Raw genomic sequence first — 17,449 nt, 5'->3', positions numbered from 1 at the left:
CGCAATTTTTGCGATTCCTTATTTTGCTAAGTGCACCTACATATCAAAAAGCCGTTTGCGATTCGCAAACGCCGAAATTCACCGAATTTCGGCGTTTGCGAATCGCAAACGGCTACCTACATATGCCCCCCAATCTCCTACAATCACCTATTTCTTCTGAAAAAGCAGAAATTCTGCACACATGGACATCTCTAACAGGGCAGTCCCAATACTATATTTTAATGGAGTGTACATTACCTTCTGATGTCTCAGCCACATACTGAATCTTTCCATCCAGGGAGGATATGACTAGTTTTGCCTGGATCTCCAGCTCCCCGTTGTACTGCTCTATACCCTCTTCACAAGTATTGCGCTAAGGAAAGAAGCAAATGCCCAAGTTTACTATTCCGCAGCGGTCTTCACTCTCCTTTGCCACCCTTTAAGTAACATAGACAGAGACTTCCAAGCAAATCCAGACTAGCATTCGTACAGGAGCCTCAGTACAAGGGCAACACACACCCAGGTGTTCTTGTACACTGAGAAGGCACATGCGCATAGGTAACACACACATAGACACCATGCACAAAGACAACACATATACAGGCACAGATGCAAACAGGAAGCACATTCACATAAACCATATATACAAACAGGGATGCATATGCATCCACAGACAACTTTCATATAAGCCTGGAAGAAATTACTAGCACACCAGTATAATTTCACACTATTTCAGCAATTTTGTGTTACATTTGTTACACAAAATTCACAAAAATATGGTTTTGAACCACATCTCGCAATTATGCATAATTACAAACTATTCACACAAAAAATTCACCATGTGCACACAGAAACAATGCGAATGATCAGAACATGGGCAACTTCTCTTTGAGGCTTTTTTTTGGGGGGGGGGGTACTTCTTTTTAGAGTAAAACAAATCCTGCGTTCAAAGTAGATGTAAGCCTATATGGCTACCAATCCTTGTATACTGAATGGGCATTTTTAAGACAAGCACATTTGATTCACTGTGGAAAAAGGAAAGCACGTACACAGTTCTATGAGCCAGGCAGTCGGATTACACCAGTGACCAGCTGAGATATGTTCACTGTGACGGAAGCAATTCAAATAGTATCATGGCATAACTGTCATTGTTTTGCATCCTCTAAAGATTGACCTGAACGAATGTTGCAAGAAGGGGCATTCATCAAGCCATATCTAAAAAGGGCTAATTTTGATCGTGGTCAAGATGCTTATTAGAAAGTATTTCTGGAAAATGTCATGGCATATTCTGTACGGTAAACAGTCATAATATCGATTCCAAAATATAGAATGGACATAATATCGAAGTAAAAATATAGAATGGACAAAATATCGAATGGACACAATATAGTGGTTAAAAATATCGAATTTAAGGTAAGTAATATCGATTTTCAAAATATAGAAGTCAAAATTTCGAAGTATACAATATAGGCATTAAATATATCGAATTTTTTAATAATATCAATTTTTTAAAGTGTTTTGTATGTTAGTATATGTGTGAAAAGTGTATATTAATTTTTGTAATGTATGTTTAATGTATTTTAAGTAATGAATTTTATGTTATTTATTATTTGCGTAATTTAATTCAGTAGCGGGTTGTGGGTTTATAGGGGAATAGGGCGGGAAGTAATTTAATTATATTAAATTAAAAATTTATTTTTTAGAAATTATTATTCATTTTTAATTAAATTTTGCTTTCTAGTTCTGTAGCGGGTTGTGGGTTTATAGGGGAATAGGGTGGGAAGTAATTTAATTGTAATTAATTAAATATTTTTAATTATTTATTGGTATTCATTTTGAATTTGTTATTTTTGAATTGGTAATTAATTTTTATTAATTGCCAATTAATTTGTATTAATTGATTAATTGTTAATTATGTTAATTTTCTAAATTTATTTTCTGTAGCGGATTGTAAATAATTTTTTTCATTTATTGGTATTGATTTTAAATTTATTGTTAATTAATTTTTAATTGGTAATTAATTTCTATTAATTGGCAAAAAATTTGTATTAATTGGTAAATATTTTGTATTAATTAAATATTTGATAATTATGATAATTGTATTAATGTATTTTCTGTAGTGGGATCTGGGTTTATAGGGGAATAGGGTGGGAAGTAATGTAATTGTAATTAATTACATATTAAAAATACTTTTTGTGTATTGATAATTAATTTACTGTTAATTTTTAATTGGTATTAATTTTTATTATTAATTAGTTTTTGTTATTGAAAATTAATTAGTTGTTAAATAATTATGAATCAGTTATTAATTTTTAATAACTAATATGTAGTTGTATTTTTAATTAATTATTACATAATATTGAATTGGTTATTAATTTCAATTAATGTTTTATTGGTATGGATATTTAATTAATTTTTAATAATATATTAAATCATTACTTTCCCTACTGTTAAACTCACTGGAGTGGGAATAGTAATTTTCACCCTCCCGCTATCCAATTCTTTCCCTACTGTTGCACTCTCTGGAGTGGGAATAGTATTTTTTACCCCTACGCTATCCAACGCTTTCCCTACTGTTGCACTCTCTGGAGTGGGAATAGTAATGTAAATGTAAATGTATAGGCATTTATATAGCGCACTACTTACCCGTAGGGTCCCAAGGCGCTTCGACCGCTGCGAAACCCTTCCTGGCTTCCCTGAGAGATGGTCCCTTAATGGGTATCTCCAGGGTGAGACCAGGCATCCCCGGCGGTCTGGTGGGGCCGTTAGTGAAGATGAGGCAAGCTAATGCCCAGAGTTGCCGAGTGTGAACGCTGATCAGAGTGGGCACCGAGGCGACAGAATTATCGAGTCCGCTGACCCTGGTCCAGAAACCTGCCGCGCCGGGAATCGAACCCTGGTCCCGGGCCGTCCTCTGCTCTCGGGTCTGCCGCCTCTAACCAGTGAGCCACACTACTTCACATAGTAATTTTTACCCCTACGCTATCCAAAGCTTTCCCTACTGTTGCACTATCTGGAGTGGGAATAGTAATTTCCATACTCCCGCTATCCAACGCTTTCCCTACTGTTGCACTCTCTGGAGTGGGAATAGTATTTTTTTACCCCTACGCTATCCAACGCTTTCCCTACTGTTGCACTCTCTGGAGTGGGAATAGTAATTTTTACCCCTACGCTATCCAATGCTTTCCCTACTCTTGTACTCTCTGGAGTGGAAATAGTAATTTTTACCCTTCCAATATCCAACGCTTTCCCTACTGTTGCACTCTCTGGAGTGGGAATAGTAATTTTTACCCCTACGCTATCCAACGCTTTCCCTACTGTTGCACGCTCTGGAGTTGGAATAGTAATTTTTACCCTACCGCTATCCAACGCTTTCCCTGCTGTTGCACTCTCTGGAGTGGGAATAGTAATTTTTACCCTTATGCTATCCAACGCTTTCCCTACTGTTGCACTCACTGGAGTGGGAATAGTATTTTTTACCCCTACGCTATCCAACACTTTCCCTACTGTTGCACTCTCTGGAGTGGGAATAGTAATTTTTACCCCTATGCTATCCAACGCTTTCCCTACTGTTGCACTCTCTGGAGTGGGAATAGTATTTTTTACCCCTACGCTATCCTACGCTTTCCCTACTGTTGCACTCACTGGAGTGGGAATAGTATTTTTTCCCTCCCGCTATCCAACGCTTTCCCTACTGTTGCACTCTCTGGAGTGGGAATAGCAATTTTTACCCTTACGCTATCCAACGCATTCCCTACTGTTGCACTCACTGGAGTGGGAATAGTATTTTTTACCCCTACGCTATCCACGCTTTCCCTACTGTTGCACTCTCTGGAGTGGGAATAGTAATTTTTACCCCTACGCTATCCAAAGCTTTCCCTACTGTTGCACTCTCTGGAGTGGGAATAGTATTTTTTACCCCTACGCTATCCAACGCTTTCCCTACTGTTGCACTCACTGGAGTGGGAATAGTATTTTTTACCCCTACGCTATCCAACGCTTTCCGTACTGTTGCACTCACTGGAGTGGTAATATTAAATGTTACCCTCCTGCTATCCTACGGTAAAATATTGTACATTTTTTATTAATAACTTAAATTAATTATATCTTAATTGTAAGGTTATTTGAGTATTTTTAAGTATGTTTTAGTTAATTATATTTATTATTTCATTAATTTTAAATTACTTTTAAGACATTTAAAAAAATTCGATATTTTGACTGACTATATTTTTTACAGACTATATTTTGGATTCAATATTTTTGTACTTACCTGTTTGTAGATAGGAATTCGATATTTTGGCATTCTATATTTTGGTGACTATATTTTGGTAAGTCTATATTTTGTCATTCTATATTATGTCAGTGATCCATTTTGTACATGTGCAGCAGCTCCCTTCCTTCTGTCACAGCTATATGTTGAGAATGATGTGCCTGAAAGAAATGCTACCTGGGTTCTATCTGTAGTTCACTGGCACTTTAAACTTGCTGCCAGTTCAGGACATGAAGAGTCCTTTCCATTTTACTTCTTGGCGCTATGTGGTAAGAACTGGAAACAGGGTTTCACTCTCAATTTGTATGAGGCTAAATTAACCATTGTCCTATAACTCCTACAATGCACACAAATCCAACTGTTAAACACTTAAACTCTGACCGGGTACATACAAAAACAAGGGGTTATAGGGACATTATAGTCAAGTTCAGAATTTACACGCACAAAATCATAGAAATGTAGCTGTTATAGTTAAAGTTATTTCAAGTAAGTATAATTCGTGTCCTAAGGTAACTATCACTCGTGCCCCGTTATGCACAGTTTTATCTATATATATAAAAACGAAAGTATGTCTGTCTGTCTGTCTGTCTGTTTGTCCTTTATGCATTACTACACCATTTATCCGATCGCCATGAAACTTTGGGAAGTTGTTGAGTACACTCCCGCGAAGGTTTCTGGCATAATTTCTTTTTAAATATCGGCCCCCCAGGGCCCTCATAATCTTTCGTATACTGATGTACGCACCAGACGGAAAAACAAAAAATCGTGTATCCACAAGAACTCGAATAAATAAATAGAATTAAAACACCATTTATCCGATCGCCAGGAAACTTTGGGAAGTTGTTGAGTACAATCCCGCGAAGGTTTCTGGCATACATTTTTTTAAATATCGGCCCCCCAGGGCCCTCATAATCTTTCGAATACTGATGTATACACCAGACGGAAATACAAAAAATTGTGTATCCACAAGCCCTCGAAAAAAAAAAAATATAGAATTAAAACGACACTTTGAAATGTTTTCCATATTAAAATGAATACGTTTCAATAAAAATGACACAATGTAAATTGAATGTTATCATAACGAGTTTCCTTGAATTTCCTTTCTTCAGAGATCGCAGCAACGTGCGACGGGTAAGTCAGTAATTTCAGTGGAAATGTTGCAGTGATAATATGAATTATGTCATGCAAGATGTCATGAGTGATGAAATATGTGTTGTAAGTAGCAGTGTACGACGACATGAGTTATAGTTACTTGAAATAACTCTAACAGCTGAATTTCTATGGTTTTGTGCATGTAAATTCTGAACCCAACTATAACGTCCCTGTAACCATTGTTTTGTTGTGTGAATTCTTAAGGTTTTTTAAATTGTAATTCCTAACTCTAACGTCCCTGTAACCTTTGTTTTTTCAGTGAATTTCTATGTTTTTTTTAAAGCTGCAGGGGGTTGGCTGAAGGTCCTGGGGCCAACTCCATGCATGCAGCCAATCCCACAACGCGCACGGCCTTTGGCCCTGCAAGGCGGGGGTTGCCCGAAGGCCCTGGCCTGCGGCAATTCCTTGCAAGCAGCCATTGCCCTGCCGCGCATGGCCTTTAGTCGTGCGTGGTGGAGGGTTGGCTGAATGCACCCAGCCTCACGCAGGATTGGTGACTGAGTGTGGGTATTTTTTTTTCATTGAGCTCTGCATCCGCGCACCCGTCACGGATTTCCACTCAGGCTGCACTGATAACCTCGGTGGATCTGCGGATCAGCCCAAAAAATAATTTTGGACAAATGTTTGCCTGTGAGGGGTCTCTCATCTGTCTTTTGGGGTCAGGATACCTATATCATGACCCTTTATGTCACTTTTCAGTTTTATTTCCCCCCGCTCTGTGCCGATAAACAAAATGGGAGCCACAACTTTTCTCTCAACTTATGGCCAGCCAATCACGGCCTTGCTTTAGCACATGGATCCACGGAACCGTGGATCAGCCCCCCCAAAAATGTTTAGCACATTTTTACCCATGAGGTGTCCCTCTGGGACTGAAAAAATAACTGTATTTTGAGGGTCAAGGGGATAATATTTACCGACCTCTCTAATCAAAACCCCACTCAGAACGAGAATAACCAGAAGAAAACTAGGAGGTCTTTAGAATGAAGGAAGGAGACCACAATCCATTGACCAACACTTCTATCACAACTAACGGTGAGGGTCCATCAGTAATGAAAGAGTCCTATCAGCCCACCCATTTGGCGGAACCTCGTCATCTAGGACCTTATCAGCAGGTGTTCATATGGCCAAGCTCAATTGTATTTGCTCGGTGCCAACAGTTCCCATGCTGAAAGAAGATGAGTCCTCACTGCGAGTGGTACTGATAGGGTGCAGTGCTCAAAAGAAAAGTGCATAGTTAAAATGGCGGTCAAGGTAGAAAAAATTATTTATTAGTGTCTCCCTGGACGCCAGATTAAAAAGATGTAGCAACAGTGTGACAATATCACTGTCAAAGAAGCATCTAGAGGTAGGCCAACATGTTTCTGCCGTTCATGTAACGTTTTACAGGCATTCGTCAGGGCCAAGCTGTAAAAATAGGCTACTGCAACATCTAATAAATTCTCATGGTGAGAAAAAATTATTTAAAGAAAACAAAACAAGCTGTTAAACATGGTTGAGCTGGTAAATTTAGTCGTGTGGCTAAGTCAGCCACCCTACCGTCTCAGGTTAAGCAACCATGTGGGATACCATCCTTTCCCAACACTTTGTGGGAGTTAAGCCTCACCTCACCCGGCAACGGCTCGGATAGAGAGGCCCCGCTCTGTCCGTCGGTACCTCGGTTTGGGACCCCTTCATCTATCCTATGGGGTCAAGATACCTATATCCTGACCCCTTATGTTGATTTTCAGTTTTATTTTGCCCCCCTCGCACAGAGCTGATAAACAAAATGGCTGCCACAACTTTTCTCTCAAGTTGCGGCCAGCCAATGAGGGCCTTGATTTGGTGCGTGAATCCACGGATCCGCCGTGGTGGATCTGCGATGGATTCATGTCCCTAGATGTACACATTTATTTTTCCTTTTAGAATTAAAAAAATGCTGAACAGATTTACACCAAATAGCAAAAAGGGCTCTTTTTGGATCAAGAGCTAGCTTTCTGCCAAATTTGGGGTAATTCCAACCAGTTTTTCAGGCTGTAGATGTCTTAAATCCCTATGGGAAACTCATGGGGAACAAAACAAAAGGAGAAGTGCACAGCTAAAGTTTCCAAAAGTGTCAGATTTGAAACTCATGGGGAAAACAGGCTTTGAGACCCCCCGCCCCTTTTTTTCTTGGCCCCTGCTTGACGAATCACCCTGAAACGTTTTGTACTAGTTTTGGAAATTTTGACAAGATTCCTGAAACGGCACCAAAGTTATTAGTGAAGCAAAAAAAAAATCCTATGTAAACTAGGTCATAACTATAACTACCTACAGGAAATCATGATAGCCAGTCGGTAGTTATAGGTAGGACCAACTTTTCCCACAGACAAAGTGTTTTTTGTTTTGCTAATGATTTTGGAGCCTTTTAATGAATCTTCACAACATTTTCAAAACTAGTTTGCCACTTACATCAGCTGCTGTCTGAAAAGTTTTGGGGTGATTCCTCAAGTGGTGGTCTGAGAAAAGGAGGGCTCCAAAATGCTTTTTCCCCATGCAACGGCTATAGGAATTTTGCAATTTTTACACACAGCTGCAGCCTGAACCGCTGAACTGAATTTGGCAGAAAGGTAGATCTTGGTCCAGAAAGTGATCTTTTTGTTATTTGGTGTAGATCCGTTCAGTAATTTGGGAGTTATTAAAGAAAGACATTTATAGATATCTAGGGACGCCGATACTTTGCGGATCCACCTATGGGGGATTCAAAGGTACCCGTGGTTCCAGGGGAAAAGCAAAGCTTTAATTGGAAGGCTGCAACCTGGAAAGAAAGCTGCAGCTCCCATTTTGTTTGTCGTTTGGCCCAGGGGAGAGAAAATTAAAGTGTCAAAACACATATGGGCCAGTATACAAATATCACATGGCAGGAAATCGCCCCAAAAACCTTTTTGGGCATGAATCGAGGATCCGCAGGTACCTACGGATCCAAAGTCCAATGGGAAAAAAACCCTTACCTACTAACACATAATACCCCACCACGCCCTGCCAAAGGCAATGCGCAGCATGGAGTTGGGTATATGCGGGACGGTTGGCTGCAGCATCTGGCCAGGCCCTACGGCCAACACCCGCTGCTCACAGCCAAAGGCATGCACAGTGGTGATTGTATTAACACACAGTAACTATATTTTACTTTACATTTAAAAAAACATAGGAATTCACACAAAAAACAAAGGTTACAGGGGCGTTATAGTTAGGTTGCTACTTTACCCATACAAAACCATAGAAATTCATAAGTTATAGTTATATTTATAGTTATATTTATCTGAAGAAACTATAACTCATGCTATTAAGTTACTTTAATATAAGAGTCACAATTTCTTTTCAGAAGTATATTTATAAGGATAACTATAACTTCTGCATTTCTATGGTTTTGTGTGGGTAAAACTTCAATCTAACTATAATATCCTTGTAACCTTTGTTTTTTTTGTGACATACATATATATATATATATATGTATGCTAGCCAGTGGGTAGCTATAGTTAGGACCAACTTTTCCCATAGGCAAAGAGTTTTTTTTTTTGCTAATAGCTTTGGTGCAGTTTAACTAATGTTCCGGAAATTTTTAGAATGAGTATACAATGTAATTGAGGTGCTGTCTGGAAAGTTTTGGGATGATTTGTGAACCGGGGGCTGAGAAAAAGGGGGGGGGGGGCAAAATGCTTTTTCCCCATGCAATATTTACAGGGATTTTGCAAATTTTAGACATGGCTACAGGCCAAACCGCTAAACAGAATTACAACACATTGGGCAGAAAGCTAAAGCTTGGTCCACAGGTTGTGCTTTTTATGATTTGGGGTAAATCTGTTCAGTAGTTTGGAGTTATTAAAGATTTTTTTTATAGATATCTGGGGACGCGGATCCGCAGGTACCTGTTGATCCAAAGCCCAATTGGAGAAAAAAAACTCACACACCATACCCCAGCCGTGCTTTGCTGAAGGCCTTCTAGAGTGCTATATAGGGTGTCTGCCATTCCCCCGCTGCCCACAGCCAAAGGGCATGCATGGCGGTGGTTGTATTAATGTACAGTAATTATATATTACTGTACGTTAGAAAAACATAGAAATTCACTGAAAAGAAACAAACGTTACAGGGAGGTTATTAATGTACAGTAATTATATATTACTGTTCGTTAGAAAAACATAGAAATTCACTGAAAAGAAACAAACGTTACATGGAGGTTATAGTTAGTATGACATTTCAGCAGTAATACTTATCTGAAGAAACTATAACTTGTGCCATTAAGTAACGTTAGGCCACGACTTATAGCTTCTAAACATAAGTATAACTGAAACTGCTAAATGCATACATATATATATATATATAGGGTTTTACTTTGGCTTTGATATGAAATAAATTATTCCTTGAAAGCCTAAACGACGTTTACTTGGACGTGATTCTTTACGCAGAGTGCATTGAAAGAATTTTCGAGTGAGAAGTATGAAGAAAACGGGTTACCTCTGACCCGGTGTTGCACCGCGGCGTTTGTGTCCCGGCGTTCTTCGGAGGTTGGAAATTTTATATATATACATGCAAGAGTGCAGAAGTTAAATGTAACAAAAAAACCCGCAATGAACTATTGTTTCCAAATGTAACAGAGAAATTGCATGGCAAACAAGAGAGGCAACCGCCAAGGCTGATAACAGGATATAACCGGTACCATGCTAACCTCCGCAAAATCTTAACTAGGCACTGGCCGTTAATCCGCAATGACCCTACAATAGGTCATATGGTGGGTAAAACACCCTTAGTATCATTCAGGAAGGCCAAGTCAATGCGTAGTGAATTGGTCTGCAATGCCCCTGCAGTGAAGTCCAAAAAACCCGTAGACTGGTTTCAGGCACAGAAAGGATTCAGAAAATGTAGTAAGTGCAAGGCCTGCACCCATGGGAAAAACACATCAGATGTTGATGTACCGTTCAGGCGTTTCCCGTACAAAATTAGGGAAGCCTATACATGCAAAACCGAGTATGCAGTGTACGTGCTCACCTGTGAGTGTGGGAAAAGATATGTGGGTTCCACCATCCACCCTGCTCACGTAAGAATTTTGCAGCACTTGCGTGCAATTACGAATGAAGACCAAACGTACCCAGTCGCTAGACACATACACGAGAACCATGGTGGTAATGCAACAGGCCTCACTTATTATGTCATTGACAGTATACCCAGGAATGTCAGGGGCGGAAACCGTAAATTGGCATTACGCCGCCTGGAGTCTAGGTACATTATTCTCCTTAACTCCAAAATCCCGGCAGGATTGAACGCGGATGAGGCTTTAAGTGTCCATATTTGAACCGTAAATTAATTTGTTTTCCTCTGTCCCTTCCCGGAGTACCACTCTTAACCATCTGATGCTCCAAGCAATATACACTCACGTTTGAGTATGTTTATGTCAAACAGTGCCAGTGATTGCACCCACTTCACGGCACCACACCCAGTTGCCTCCCGCCGCAAAAACTTAACAGGTCCCCACATCGAAATCAGCACGACTCCGGTCATACTCCACTATACATCCTCCCTCACCCCGGTGACAACTCGCTATCAGCAGTTACCTGGCAATAGCATTACACTAAGTGACTCGCTGCAGTTGGCAAAATAACGTTGTATTAACCAAATATGCAGGCCGCCCTTCCGAGCGCTCTCACACTGAGTGACTCGTTGAAGTTGACTAAACAACGTAGTATTAACCAAGTATGCAGGCCGCCCTTCCTAGCGCTCTTACAAGCGGGCATCAAGCCAGAAATCACACACTCACCTCTAAGCAGATGTGGCAGGCAGGCGCAGTAACACGGGTTGTGAAAATACTAATCACCGGTCTGCTATAGCAGAGAAACCTTTGTGGCAGAAGCGCGAGTATGCGCATCCAATGACAGAGCGACACATGTCGTATGGGGATTTCAGGTGAACATGGGAGGTTTGGATAGGCCTATGTAGCGATGCATGGGATGAGTATGCAGTAACCCACAGTAACGTATATGGAAAACAGACTCACCCTAGGAGGCATCTCGTGCATTAATGACAATATGTCAAGGGACAACAATATTGTAAATAATTGTATTTAAAAGGTCAAAAACATTTGTTTGTGGTACTTGTGGTAATGGGAAGGCATATGTTTATTTTATTTTATTTTATTTCATATATTATTGTGTATAATGTCTAAAGGACGTTTGTGCAAGTGTAACATAGTAACTAGTGAAGAAATACTAGCATAGAACAATGAATATGCGTAGTCATCAACTAGCTATGGTAATTAACTGGGTGGGTCCATGTTTGACAAAGGAATAGCCAGTCAAATGGCAGAGAAGTGTATCACATGACTGTAGTAAAATGTATAAAGATGCTAGGATTTAGCAATACAGATGTTAGTGAGCAAGGCGGGAGCAAGCCGCCGAAACGCGTCTGAGCAGCAACTGAACATGAAATAAACGTTTTGAACTGAGATTCACAGAGTCAGCGCCTTCTTTGAATGGAAAAGTTTGGTGTGGTAAAGAATACAAGGGGTTTCAGTCCTGGAAACCCAACGCTGACCCTCCTCGATTTGGCTGCACTGTGTTGATAAGGACATCTCGTGGTTGAACTTTTTCATAAGACACACAGTGCCCCCCAGAACCGGAATACAGAAGTACCCGAGTAACCTGCAAAATCTGCGTGGAACGGCTGCCGAGAGATCGACGATCGCTGGAAAGTAATCGAAGATTTTAAGGTAAGCCGACGCCCGTGGAGAGTAGCAGGCAAGCGGGTCTGGGACTGTGGTTCAAGGGAGAGCGAGTCCTGTTGTGGCGCAAAAAATCACACGGACAGTGAATCTGTGCAAACGTCAACACCTAAGAAACAAACTTTCAGTATGGCTGCGGAGTGGGAAAAGGGAAGGGAGGAAGCAGCACTAGACATTTTCACTGATACGGACACGGGCAAAAGCAAAAAGACCGGCTCAGGTGCACAGGGACCAACAACTGAGAAAGATGAAACCAAACAACTATTAAATGAATTGGAGAAACTGCGCAAAAAAGAAGTTGCGAAATGGTGGGAAGTCAAATCCCTCAGCAGATATCTCGAGGTGAAAAGAGTCCCACGAGGATTGAGGATTTTAGTTGCACCTACGTATGAGGACCCAGATCCAAAAATGCTTGAAATGTGGGCAGAAAACAGTGCCAAATCCTCAGAAAATATGTTGAGAATCCTCATCCAGTTTGCAATAAGTGACAAGGAAAAAATGATCATTCGCATAGAGGAAATATTGAAAGAACTTGACACCAAAGAAAACATTGATGAAATTACAGCACGGATGACAGAAATTAAAACCAGAGTGGAAAAACATGAGAATGAAATTAAAGAAAGGAAAGCGATAAAATTCCAGAGGGATCGGAATGATTACTTGAGTGGCAGAATTTACACATTTGCAAGGAAATTCGATCAAATCAGACGACAACCGTTGGTATCAGCTGGACAACCAGTACCCAGTGAGCAAAGTGGCAATGAATTAAGCTCAGAATATGAGACGGATGAGAGTAATCAAAGCACTGAAAGATCTGGTCCAACTCCAACCCCTGCGCAAGAATTGGCTTTTTTACGCACACAGCGCCTCAGAACATTGCGCCCACGGATTCCTCCGAACCAGGAGGATGGAGGGGGAAGGAACCGACAGAACGAAAAACGCCAACAAAAAGCAGGAGGAGAAAAAACAGGAGATGGGGGAAATCAAGCACAAAAAACAAGCAAGCAAACATACAGACGCAACAGACGCCGATGATAGACAAAATCTACAACAACACAGTTATAAATCTATCAGACATGGCATTATCCCCAGAAGAAATGGAAATTTTATCGCTAGGTTTAACTTTCTGTAGAAACACGAACTTTGATTATGCTCAAACGCGAATAGACTTGTTCTTATACATTCGCAAACTGAAACTACAAAAATACTTCACCAATTCAATTCAAAAAAGCCCTGTAATGCCGGAAATGACGAACACAGATCAAATGCTGAGTGTGGCACACATGGAGACGTTACAAGCCATGATAGACCTAGAAGACCTTAATGATGCCACGGAGGATGCAGTCACACCAAGTGGGGCAGCCATGAGATCAAACATAAACATTTGCCATAAAATTGAAACAGATTTCAGACCGAAATCAACCTTCATGCCAGCAATGCCAAAAGATGGACTAGACCTGTTCTCAGAGTGCGTAACCAAAGATCTGAAAGACTTATCAATATTGAGCACAGAGGAAAGAAATCGCCAAAATCAAGACCACACACGGAAATACAGTGAAGTTATCACAAAAATTAAGGCGAGATCAGACATTGTGGTAAGGTGGTCCGACAAAGGTGGCAACGTGGTCCTATGGCCTTTGGAAATGTATAATAAAGAAGCACAAAGCCAATTACAAGACCGGGAATGCTATATTAGGATTACACCTACAAACATGATAGGTATACAGGAGAAATACCATCATGAACTGTATAATTGGCGTGGAAAAGGCTTGCTAAGCAAAAATGAGTTTGAATTTCTAAAAAACGATTACCCTGTGACAGCACAATTGTACCTTATTCCAAAGATACACAAAGACAACAAAACACCGCCTGGAAGACCGATAATATCGGCGATCGGGAGTTTGTTCGAGAACACCAGTATCTTTGTGGATCACTTTTTGCAACCGGAGGTTAAAAAACTACCTGCGTATATAAGGGACACAGGAGACTTCCTCCAAAAAATATTTGATGTCAATTGGAAAGAACAGTATCTCTTTATGACCATGGATGTGCAATCCCTCTACACCAGCATTAGACACAGCGATGGCCTCAACGCAATCAAGTACTACCTGGGTAAAAGACCAATACATTTGTTTGAACACACAAGAATGATACTTGAAATGACTGAATGGTGCCTTACAAACAATACATTCATCTTTGACAGGTTACACTACAAGCAGGTTCAAGGTTCGGCCATGGGTACTTGCTTCTCCCCCAGCTATGCGAATCTACATATGGGCTGGTGGGAGGAGCAGGTACTGTGGGCACTATACCCGGAAATTATGACTAACAATGTGGTCATATACAAAAGATTCATTGATGACATTTTTATTTTGTGGGAGGGGAGCGGGGAGAGTGCAATACAATTTGCTGAAAGCTTGAATGAAAATGCATTGAATTTAAAGTTTACCTGCAGCAGCAGTAGAGAAAGTATTCAGTTTTTAGACCTAGAACTGTATGTTGAAAATGATAAAATTCAAACACGTACCTACCGCAAGCCAACAGCAGGGAATGCTATCTTGCACGCTCATAGTTTTCACCCCACTCCACTCAAACAATCAATCCCCTATGCAGAATGTCTGAGAATGACACGGAACTGCAGCACGAGTGAGGGTTTAAAAGAAGCCAAACAGAACCTGTTTTCGAGACTACTACAAAGGGGATACACATCCAAAACATGCAAGAGTGCAGAAGTTAAATGTAACAAAAAAACCCGCAATGAACTATTGTTTCCTAATGTAACAGAGAAATTGCATGGCAAACAAGAGAGGCAACCGCCAAGGCTGATAACAGGATATAACCGGTACCATGCTAACCTCCGCAAAATCTTAACTAGGCACTGGCCGTTAATCCGCAATGACCCTACAATAGGTCATATGGTGGGTAAAACACCCTTAGTATCATTCAGGAAGGCCAAGTCAATGCGTAGTGAATTGGTCTGCAATGCCCCTGCAGTGAAGTCCAAAAAACCCGTAGACTGGTTTCAGGCACAGAAAGGATTCAGAAAATGTAGTAAGTGCAAGGCCTGCACCCATGGGAAAAACACATCAGATGTTGATGTACCGTTCAGGCGTTTCCCGTACAAAATTAGGGAAGCCTATACATGCAAAACCGAGTATGCAGTGTACGTGCTCACCTGTGAGTGTGGGAAAAGATATGTGGGTTCCACCATCCACCCTGCTCACGTAAGAATTTTGCAGCACTTGCGTGCAATTACGAATGAAGACCAAACGTACCCAGTCGCTAGACACATACACGAGAACCATGGTGGTAATGCAACAGGCCTCACTTATTATGTCATTGACAGTATACCCAGGAATGTCAGGGGCGGAAACCGTAAATTGGCATTACGCCGCCTGGAGTCTAGGTACATTATTCTCCTTAACTCCAAAATCCCGGCAGGATTGAACGCGGATGAGGCTTTAAGTGTCCATATTTGAACCGTAAATTAATTTGTTTTCCTCTGTCCCTTCCCGGAGTACCACTCTTAACCATCTGATGCTCCAAGCAATATACACTCACGTTTGAGTATGTTTATGTCAAACAGTGCCAGTGATTGCACCCACTTCACGGCACCACACCCAGTTGCCTCCCGCCGCAAAAACTTAACAGGTCCCCACATCGAAATCAGCACGACTCCGGTCATACTCCACTATACATCCTCCCTCACCCCGGTGACAACTCGCTATCAGCAGTTACCTGGCAATAGCATTACACTAAGTGACTCGCTGCAGTTGGCAAAATAACGTTGTATTAACCAAATATGCAGGCCGCCCTTCCGAGCGCTCTCACACTGAGTGACTCGTTGAAGTTGACTAAACAACGTAGTATTAACCAAGTATGCAGGCCGCCCTTCCTAGCGCTCTTACAAGCGGGCATCAAGCCAGAAATCACACACTCACCTCTAAGCAGATGTGGCAGGCAGGCGCAGTAACACGGGTTGTGAAAATACTAATCACCGGTCTGCTATAGCAGAGAAACCTTTGTGGCAGAAGCGCGAGTATGCGCATCCAATGACAGAGCGACACATGTCGTATGGGGATTTCAGGTGAACATGGGAGGTTTGGATAGGCCTATGTAGCGATGCATGGGATGAGTATGCAGTAACCCACAGTAACGTATATGGAAAACAGACTCACCCTAGGAGGCATCTCGTGCATTAATGACAATATGTCAAGGGACAACAATATTGTAAATAATTGTATTTAAAAGGTCAAAAACATTTGTTTGTGGTACTTGTGGTAATGGGAAGGCATATGTTTATTTTATTTTATTTTATTTCATATATTATTGTGTATAATGTCTAAAGGACGTTTGTGCAAGTGTAACATAGTAACTAGTGAAGAAATACTAGCATAGAACAATGAATATGCGTAGTCATCAACTAGCTATGGTAATTAACTGGGTGGGTCCATGTTTGACAAAGGAATAGCCAGTCAAATGGCAGAGAAGTGTATCACATGACTGTAGTAAAATGTATAAAGATGCTAGGATTTAGCAATACAGATGTTAGTGAGCAAGGCGGGAGCAAGCCGCCGAAACGCGTCTGAGCAGCAACTGAACATGAAATAAACGTTTTGAACTGAGATTCACGGAGTCAGCGCCTTCTTTGAATGGAAAAGTTTGGTGTGGTAAAGAATATATATATATATATATATATATATATTTTTTTCTGGTTAACTTATTGTTTATCACTATTGAGTAGTCACTTACTTGTTTTTGCACGTTATAAGACGGCCGCCATGAATTAAGGACATGAAAACCGTTTTCTATTTTTATTTATGTTATCACATGCACCAATGGGTTTGTACATAAACCAGAGAATGGTTTGAGAACACCGACATTGAAAAATGCTTCTACGCTGAAACGCGTCTGTCGGGGGGGGGGGGTCCGCACACTTGAGAAACTACCAAGAATCAACCAGTGAGTGCGTCCGTTTGTAGCCCTATTGCGCCATTGTGGCGAAATATGGATGTATGACGTTACAACGCATGCTTTTACCACGCATGCCTTTACAACGCGGTTTTTACAACGCATGCCTTTACAACGCATAGCGATTTGGGGTGCTGGATAGTGAATAGTTTAATTTACTATTCCAACTCCAGTCCCCGTGGACACTAGGGAAGGTGTTGGATAGTAAATTAAATCTATTCCCTATCCTAGAAGGCCCCAAGCGCAATGCGTTGTAATGGTTTGCGTTGTAAAAGTTGCGTCGTAAAGGCACTGCGTGGTGAAAGTTGCGTTGTAATGGATGTTGCCCTGTTGAAGAACATGTACACTGCTCT

At 40.9% G+C, this 17,449-nt stretch overlaps 1 protein-coding gene across 2 annotated transcripts in view; it reads right to left on the bottom strand.

Moving 5' to 3' along the window:
* Window positions 1–17,449, bottom strand: part of SYTL3 (synaptotagmin like 3) — a 592,394-nt gene that overhangs the window by 113,472 nt on the left and 461,473 nt on the right. For both annotated transcript variants that reach the window (XM_078649127.1, XM_078649128.1), the window contains one exon: window positions 238–352. In XM_078649127.1, the coding sequence (XP_078505253.1) occupies window positions 238–352 (115 nt within the window). The remainder of the gene's footprint in view (window positions 1–237; window positions 353–17,449) is intronic.

The sequence above is a fragment of the Lissotriton helveticus genome, chromosome 6, assembly GCF_964261635.1.
Source record: "Lissotriton helveticus chromosome 6, aLisHel1.1, whole genome shotgun sequence".
NCBI lineage: Eukaryota > Metazoa > Chordata > Amphibia > Caudata > Salamandridae > Lissotriton > Lissotriton helveticus.
The sequence above is the reverse complement of the archived record's forward strand: the minus strand, read 5'-3'. Positions and strand labels throughout refer to the sequence as shown.